Below are 9,812 nucleotides of genomic sequence, written 5' to 3' on the forward strand. Positions count from 1 at the left end.
CCTACAACCACCTGCCCTTTACTCTTTCCCAGGCCGACAGCCTTGCTACTCAAAGAGTGGTCCACAGACCACAAACTGCAGCATCAACATCACTCAGGATCATGTCAGAAACGCTGAACTCCGGGCCCACCAGCACCTGCTGAAGTTGGAAAAGTGCCGTTCTAGCTTGTTTCCTCGCATTCTCAATTTGACCTTTGAAGCAGGGTCATTATCTGTGTAGGGAGCTGTCCTGCTCATTGGAAGTGTTTAGAGCATCCCTCAGATATTGCCAGATATGCCCTGGGAAAAGACCACCTCTGGTCGGGACCACTGGCACAGAGGTTGAAAACTGGGACCATCCTGAGAGAATGCAATCAGCACCCATCTCTTTTTACAATGATAATGTTGAGAGCTCACTAAATACTTCAAGCCCCATTTCTCCATGGGGCAAGAAGTCCACACTAGTGTTTCCTCACAGAATGGACTTGTATAAAAATTAAATCAGGCAATTCTTATAAGGTGCTAAACTTGGATTATACTCCATAAAACATCTCAACATATATCTTACAATTAACAAGAGATTTATAATTACATTTTCATAGCTCTGAACCTGTGATAGAATTGTGAAAGTTCTAACTGTTTGGGCAAAATCGTCATGAAGCCAAAGTGTGTAGTGCCCAGGGGTTTATATGAAAAGAACAAACTTATCTTCTTTGTTGAAAAGAGAAAAGTAACATTCTAGAGATATCAGCGGTTGTGTCTCCACTACGAGTAAGTCACTGCTTTGAAGAACCTAAGGAACTTAGTCATGATCTATTCCTTAGTATTAAACAGAAGAAAATGGTCACTCAAGAGTGGGTTAAGGTGCTGGTAATTTAAATCTCTGAAAGGCAGAAGAAGTCATAGAAATAGAGTAAAAACAAAAAGAAAGAAAGAAAGAAAGAAAGAAAGAAAGAAAGAAAGAAAGAAAGAAAGAAAGAAAGAAAGAAAGAAAGAAAGAAAGAGAAAGAAGAGAAAATCAACAACAACAGAAAAAAAAAATAACACCCTAACTACATCTGGCTTCTCACCAGTCTCCTAGGAACAGAAATTCAACAGGATAAATGTCCTTTCTGTCCACACTAGTGTCCCACGGGGAAATCATGTACCTACAGGTGGGAGGAACAGGAGGGAAATGATCCTAATGAGCAGACTGAACCAGCTGTAAATATTTCCTCTGCTGCAGTCCCTCAGCACAGGCAACCTTGGGCTGGACAAGACCTGGTCATTTCTTCTGCAGTCCTGAGTCTGGATGGGACACTGGAGTCTGACCCATTCCTGCTCTCTTGTCTGGAGACAGAGCTCCGTCCTCCATCATCTACCAACCAGACAGGTATTTTAATGTCCATGTAGAGACCTTCCTCTCTGAGACCCCATCTAGATGAGTTTTACTGCCCAGTAGGGACTGCAGGAGAAGGTCAAGAGAATGAAAGTCAAGAGCATTTACCTGAGGTCACTGGAGGGCCAATCCAGCCTAGCCCAGAGCTGAGAGTTTGCTGTGGTTGTTTGTTGGCTTGATTACGAGATTTATTCATTGATTCATTTATATATTTATGACACTTAAAATAGAAGTGCACATGAAACTCCGAAATGCAAGATTCAGTATTAGCTAGTAAGTCATAATCAGAGAAACCCAATCTAATGAGGGGTGGGATTCTAAAAGTGGAACATGAGACCAAGGATCTTTACAATCAGCCAGAGTAGGAAAGGCAAGTATTAGCTGCTAAGGATATAAAATGAAGTGAGGACACAACTTTTCCCATTTCAGATGGGAAATGTTAGACTACACTTCTGTACTAAGGAGAAAATCCAGACAAAGAATTCTTGCAGGTGCTTCTATGCAAGAGCGGTCCATGAATCCTACATATCACATACCTCCTCTTTCTCCAGTTTTCAAATGAAATTTTTTACCTGGATTATGTGACAAAGAGTATGCTAATGAGCTTCCTTTACAATTACCTCCTTACCTTTGAACCTGAACATGGGCTGGCAGAGCTCGCCACCCACTTTCTCCACTGAAAATTGTCTGTAGGTGTCTTAGTGTTTGCATAGTGGGGTCAGAGGGGTTTTATTCCTGTTTTTTATTGCATTCTTTTGAGCAAATTATTGCTGTTTATTTCATCAATTTAGCTACTCGTCATTTTTCTTTTTTATGCATGTGTAGATGTGTTTGTGCAGCATGTGTGAAAGTGTATGAACTTTGTGTGGGAAAGTCTACATGCTGCTCATATTCCCTCAACTGATGTTCTAAATGTCTGTTTGTTTGTTTGTTTGTTTGTTTGTTTGTTTGTTTGTTTGTTTGTTTTCCTGGTCAAATTGATCTGTCACCTTAATATTCTTCACTTGTTGAAACCTTTTTTCCAAACACTGAAAGTGAATGTCCTGCTGCACACTTATGACTCACAAATCACCCTTTATACATACATCCCAAGTATCGTTCACATCTCTGTATGCACTACTGTTCCTTTTGGCCATTTATTAATGAATCGATTTCTAAAACAAAATGCCATCACTTAAAAGGCATTCTTCTTTCTGTTTGACCAAGAATCACCTTTACTTTCCATAAGCATATTGTCCCCTTCTCTTCATGTGAGATGAAACTACAACTTTAGATACTGCTTCTCTCCACATTAAAAAAGATTTTTTCAAATTCTTTTATTCTCGAGTCCTTGGTAATCTATTTAGATTTGGACCCATGGCAATTTCATTATATTATTACTCTTTTAAGTCTTTGTACTCAGAAGTTGAATTTGGGTCTTCCTTCAATTTCATTTCAGACAGTTCTTTTGAGCCACACTGCTTAAAATAAGTACATTTTTACTGTTCTTTCTTTCAAAAGTTGTCATTTCTTCTAACACTAATCTGTGCTGTGCTCACATACACATTCACACCCTTTCAGTTCGAATATATGAAAAGACACTTATGTATATTTTAAGTACCCTTATGTTCTGGCACAATCTTTTTTTCCTAGCTTTTGTCCTTCATCCTTCTGACTCAGGATTAGCTTTTACACAACCCTCTAGTCACCAGTGTAATCCTGAGTCATTATTTCAATGCCTGCATGACATTTCATGGGGTTGCTGTGCCACTTACACTTTGGATGATCTTTTATCTTTTTCCCATTAAATTATTATTCAATGAGAAATATTATTGAATATATATGCAACAAAATACTTTTTAAGTAATGAAAACTATCTTTCTCAACCAAAGGTGATTTGTGCCCAGGGCGCATTGAACAATATTCAAAGTCATTTTGGGCTGCAACACTGGGAAGGGGTGTTTGGTGGCCAGGGACCCTCTAAACAGCCTACAGTGCACAGGATACAGCCCACCACAGAGAAGAAACCAGACCCAAATGCACATAGTGCACAGACTGAGAAACCCTGGGTTAAAACATATCTGTATTTCTTAAAAATATTTAATTTTTTAAGTAATCTCTACACCCAACATGGGACTTGAACTTACAACCCCAAGCTCAAGAGTCCCACGCTCTACTGAATGACCCAGCCAGCCACCCCAAAGAACATCTGATTTTTAATATTTGTAATGTCTTCAGAGCTTCTCCAAGACGTTGAAACACTTCACAATTGTGACAGCAAAGTTAGATAATACGAATTTGCTACTTGATTAAAAATACCAGCTCCAACCAGTGTGACAGCTCTTTGAGTGTTTTCTCAGGGTTCTGGGTGTGAAAGAGATTTCTGTTGATTTTTTAAGCTATTAGGGAGCCCCAGCAAAGATTCATGTGCTTGATCACCATGTTCATTTATCTATTATTATTATATGTCCACATATGATATGCCTATTTATAATTATCAGTATTCCAAATAATTGTTGTAAATCACAGTTTCTCTATTGACTTTTAATTAGATATCATTGGCCATAAAATAGTTTTAAATTTTATGTACTCAAATATATTTCTCTTCTTACTTCTGAGACTTTTGCCTTAATTATGATGTTTTGCCCACCTGTGAAATTTATATGTATTTCCTCGACGTGCATCTAAAATGGAACGGTTACTGTTCCACTGAGGGTTACTCCTCCTGATCATTGTGAGATGTGTGGGATATGGATCTACTGAGATTCCTTCTTTGTAGAAAGCAGTTTGTGCCAACTGCCGTTCAACATTCCAATCTTTTCCATCTAAATCTAAACGAGCTTTGCCATGGGTTAAATGTCCATATCTAATGAGACCAAAGTCCTGATTCATTCAATGGACGCTGAAAGAACATATGCTATGTTCCAAAATGTCTAAGAACTTTATATGTAATACACTTTTATTTCAGGGTTGTGGGGAATTTTAGTATTTTCCATGTTGATTTTGTGGAATTACTGCTCCTGTAAATTCTGTTTCAGTTAGTTCTCAGAAGTCCCTTCAATGTTGCTAAATACGGTTGTACATAAATTGCCACTGGGTGTGTAGGATTTCACAGAGGCTCAGGAACACTTTGGTGTTGGACAAGCAACAGCACCTTGAGCGGTTGTGCTCATCGGACTTGTCAAGATAGTGACTAAAACCCAGAGGCTAAGAATGGCAAATAAAAACAAAACGATGTCTCATAAGAAGAGTGATGAAGGGGCTCACCTCATCCCCTATTGACCCAACAAAAACCAAGGGTCAAATAACTATGGAATAGGCAGGGGGGAAAAAAAGTATTCTGCTGTCTGATATCTGGTAAAAAAATGCCTGGATTTTGTGAAATGTTGATTTTTTTTTCCTCTTGTGATGTTCAATCTGTAATGTGATTCACACCATAAAATGTCACCACTTCGTGTTGTGAACAAATGTGATTTTGCTCTTATTATCTTTGCTGGGTATAAATAGTGTGTAACCAAGGCTGGATGCCTCTAGCACCGAGGAAGCTTTCCTTCCTCACAGTCTATCAGAAGAGCTGAGTTTATTAGATCGTTTTACTCTTTATGTCTATCTCGTTTCTCCTTCCCTCTGTCTCTCACTATCTCTGTTTATTGAATGCAATTTTTTGCTGCTGTTATTTTTTTATTTAAATTCAAGTTAATTAACATATAGTGTATTGTTAGTTTCAGAGGTAGAATTTAGTGATTCATCAGTTGCATATGACACCCAGGGCTCATCCCATCAAGTGCCCTCCTTAATGACCTTCACCCAATTACCCCATTCCCCCACCCACTCCCCTCCAGCAACCCTCGCTTTATGTCTATAATCGTGGCTCTTATGGATTCCCTCCCTTTCTATTTTTATCTTATTTATTTTTCCTTCCCTTCCCCTATGTTAATCAGTTTTGTTTCTTAAATTCCCACTATGAATGAAATCATATAGTATTTGTCTTTCTCTGACTTATTTTGTTTAGCGTAATACACACTAGCTCCCTCCGAATTTTGCAAATGGCAAGATTTGATTCTTTTATGGCCGAGTAATATTGCACTCTGTATATAGACCACATCTTTATCCACTCATCTATGGATGAACATCTGGGTTCTTTAAATATGTTGCCTATTGTGGACATTGCTGCTATAAACATTGAGGTGCATGTGCCCCTTCGAATCACTGTGTTGGTAACCTTTGGATAAATACCGACCAGTGCAATCTCTGCGTGGTACAGTAGCTCTTTTTTCATTTTTTTTAACCTCCATACTGTTTTCCAGAGTGTTTGCAAGTTTACATTCCCACCAACGGTGTGAGAGGGTTCCCTTTTCTCTGCTTCTGGGCCAACATCTGATGTTTCCTGAGTTGATAATTTTAGCCATTCTGACTGCTGTGAGGTGGTATCTCGTTGTGGTTTTGATTTGTTTTTGCCTGATGATGAATGATGTAACCAGGTTTAATGTGTCTCTTAGCTGATTACAATTGTGCCAAAACACATACGGTCTCTAGGAAGAAACTTAACCAAGGAGGTAAAAGATCCGTACTCTGAAATGTGTAGAACACTTATGAAAGAAACTGAGGAAGGCGCAAAGAGATGAAAAAGCGTTCCATGTTCATGGATTGGAAGAACAAATATTATTAAATGTCTGTATGGTGACTGTATCGTGACTAGCATAATATAATAAAAAATATTATTATTAAAAAATAAAAATAAAAAAATAAAATGTCTATGCTTCCCAAAGCAATCTACATATTCAAATTAGTCCTTATCAAAATACCACCAGCACTCTACACAGAGCTGGAACGGATAATCTAAAATGTGTATGGAACCAGAAAAGACCCCAAATATTGAACACAAATTTTTATGTTTCTTTACACACAGGTCAGAAAGTGGCCATTCCAAAATGGAGCCCTGAGATGATTTGTCCCTCGGAACCTATGACTAAGAATTTCTGGTTCTTAATTTTACATTCTTTACAGGAAAGGTAATAGTATGTGCCTGCATTCATATCCTAAACACTGTGTTAGAGGGTGTGGGGGAGAGGTGAGGACATAGAGTTAACATACACCAGGAGGACTTGGCGTGCACTGTTGTGTGGATGTGACACTATGTGGGGGGGGGCATGTGTGTGTGGACATCTTGATGAGTGAGAGCAGTCCTTAGGTCAGGGATACACAGAGTCCTCTACTTCAAGATGACCATTATAATGCACAGGCCATAATCAACAGAAGATACTAAGAAGGGATGTTCAATGGACAGGACACTGATTCAACCAAATCACAATGTGCAAGAAGTAGTGTAGATAAGGAACTGCCTGGGTCTTGAACATGAAGCAGCTATGAAGCCACATGATCCTACAGAATTCACTGCTACCACCTCTCCTCATTCTTGTACATTTCCCTCAACACACACGTTTCCTTCAAAGACTTGATTTTCTGACAGGAGCACTTCCTCAGGGTCTTTGCTCCAGCCATTACCTCTACTGGGAAGGCCTCCTTTCTTCCACCCACTCTGCCATGAGGTCTCCTTTCAAATGTCACCTTCTCATTCAAACTTGACTGAACACCCAACATAACACCTGACACATTCTCTCCCCTAAGCTGCTTCTGTTCTGTTCATATCATCTGTCTCCACCTCATGATTATTTAATCTTTATATATGCATCTACCCTATCACCATCACTGAATTATAGGGATATTTGCCTTTCAGCACTCTATGACCAGGGTTTCCAAAACATGTTTGAGGCTCTACATATTCCTCAAATGCATGAAATAACTTCTTACTGACACTGTAATGTACCTGACCCTTTGGGGGGACATCTGATGTTGTGATAAAAATTCCGAATCAGAGACGGACTGGGGATCCACTCGAGGAGATTGAATCCATTCACAAAATATTGCCATTAGTTTCTTGACTGGAAAATAGAAATTGTTGCATTTCGACAATGTGAGCAATGACAATTTGTGTGAAAATTAGTTTTGCTATTTTTCCCCTGTACTGCTAGTCACCTCCAAGCACATGGACCCAGGGAACTATACAGGAATTTCAGAGTTCCAGCTTCTGGGATTTTCAGAGAAACCAGAACTGCAGCCCCTCCTATTTGGGCTCTTCCTCTCCATGTATGTGATCACTGTGTTTGGAAACCTGCTCATCATCCTGGCCGTCAGCTCAGACTCCCACCTCCACACGCCCATGTACTTCTTCCTGGCCAACCTGTCCTTTACAGACATCTGTGTCACCTCTACCATCATCCCTAAGATGCTGTGGAACATCCAGATACAGAGTAAAGTTATAACCTACACAGGCTGCATCACACAGATGTATTTTTTCATACTGTTTACAGGATTAGACATGTTCCTCCTGGCTGTGATGGCCTACGACCGCTTTGTGGCCATCTGTCACCCCTTGCACTACATGGTCATCATGAACCCCTGGCTTTGTGGACTGATGGTTCTGGTGTCCTGGATCGTGAATGACTTGCATTCCTTGTTACACACTTCCATGGTGTTGCAGCTGTCCTTCTGTACAGAGGTGGAAATCCCCCACTTTTTCTGTGAACTCAATCAGATGATAAAACTTTCCTGTTCTGACACGTTTCTCAATAATATGATGATGTATTTTACAGCTATGTTGGTGGCTGTTTGTCCCTTCATTGGGATCCTTTACTCTTACTCTAAGATAGTTTCCTCCATACATGGAATCTCATCAGCTCAGGGCAAGTATAAAGCATTTTCCACCTGTACATCTCACCTCTCGGTTGTCTCTTTATTTTATTGTACAAGCCTAGGAGTGTACCTTAGCTCTGCTGCTCCCCAGAGCTCCCAATCAAATGCAGTAGCCTCGGTGATGTACACAATGGTCACACCCATGCTGAACCCCTTCATCTACAGCTTGAGGAACAGAGACATAAAGAGGGCTCTGATGAGATTTTATAGGATGGCAGCTCTGAAAGGGACAATCATCCTGGGGCTGAAGAAGTGCCCATAATTCCCGGGCCCAAAGCCTGATCCAAAAGTTGAGATACTTTGATCATTGTGGAAGTGGACATACCTCTTTTATTTTTTTCCAGGAATTTCTATTTTTTTTCCTTTCAGCATAATTTTTGTAACTCACTTTATTAAGCTTTGTGGTAACTCTGACATCCAAGAGATTTTCCCTTTGTCATTTTCCTACTCTCTCAGTGTCATTCCTAATCTCAGGTGAGAACTATTTGGACATTGTCACTTACCCAAAGGTCTATATGAATCTATTAACAAAAATTTCTTCTCGAATACAATATGTCATACTGACTATTTTTTCTTTTGAATGAATGGTACTTTTATGAAAACTCTACTCTTGGCCACCACAGCTATTTATACAAGTTTATAACAGAGAACAATCTGAGACCATGTGCTTCATTTTGTGAACATCATTCCTTCATGTATCGCTACCTTCCCTGCTCCTGCAGAGGATGCAGACTGACGTACTGATGGTCAGAGCTAATCGTGGGGAATTTTCTACATATACGATATTGTCCTGTTACACAGCTTGTGTCCACCATGCCTACCATAGTCACTGGCAAAAAAATAATAAAAAATAAAATTATATATACATATGATAAAATGCATGTCTCCAAGTAGAATCTACACAGAAAGACAAATATGGTTAAAATAGAGTAACAATATATGGCCTGAGAATCAACCTTGGCTTTATTGTGATAAAGTAAATTATTAAAAAAATATTTTGATAGCTATGCAAAATATTTCTTCTCAGGCACTCATCTGTTCATTGAATTATGGCATATCAAACTTCATTTGTAAAATGTATTCATTAGATGAAAAACTTGGCATGTTTGGGCATTTTATTAAATTACTTTTTGGATTCTGGTTGAAATTTTCCTGTACTACATTAAATATGAATCCTTCCATTTCTCTAAATGAACCTCCAAAACCTCTAAAGGGGCAGCGAATGAACTTATCAGTATCACCCATTATATATGATCCTCATAACCACAGGAGACCTCACCAGAAAGCTTGGATTCCTGTCCAGGTTGTGATCCATGGTCTCAAGTTCTGCACACACATGCATGTCCTTCCAATCTTTCCATGTTACGTCAGAGGGGTTTCAATGGAGTCGTTTTTATATACAGTTACCTGAGATAAACTTGAAGAACAGTCATCTTGAAAGCTAATTTCAAGTGTCAGAACAAATGCCTAATAAAAAGAATCAGATTATTACAATGCCATGTGTTCTGCCTGATTCGATTACTATATCACTTAGTATTGCTGCATACAAAGCATCCTAAAATAAAATGGCTTAGGATGGGGGTGCCTGGGTGATTCAGCTGGTTAAGCATCTGCCTTCGACTCACATTATGATCCAGTTGTCCTGCGATCAAGCCCCCCAACAGGCTCCCTGCTCAACAGGGACTCTGCTTCTCCCTCTCCTTCTGTCAATCCCCCATACCCG

At 39.4% G+C, this 9,812-nt stretch overlaps 1 protein-coding gene across 1 annotated transcript; it reads left to right on the top strand.

Annotated features, from left to right (window-relative positions):
• Window positions 1–7,382: 7,382 nt before the first annotated feature.
• On the top strand, window positions 7,383–8,351 carry LOC123796705 (olfactory receptor-like protein OLF4). Its single transcript, XM_045804212.2, has one exon. It carries the CDS (start codon window positions 7,383–7,385, stop codon window positions 8,349–8,351), a length of 969 nt encoding a protein of 322 aa, XP_045660168.2.
• The last annotated feature ends 1,461 nt before the right edge of the window (window positions 8,352–9,812 follow it).

Source organism: Ursus americanus, chromosome 14, assembly GCF_024610735.1.
Source record: "Ursus americanus isolate L20-20 chromosome 14, mUrsAme1.1.p, whole genome shotgun sequence".
NCBI classification, from domain to species: domain Eukaryota; kingdom Metazoa; phylum Chordata; class Mammalia; order Carnivora; family Ursidae; genus Ursus; species Ursus americanus.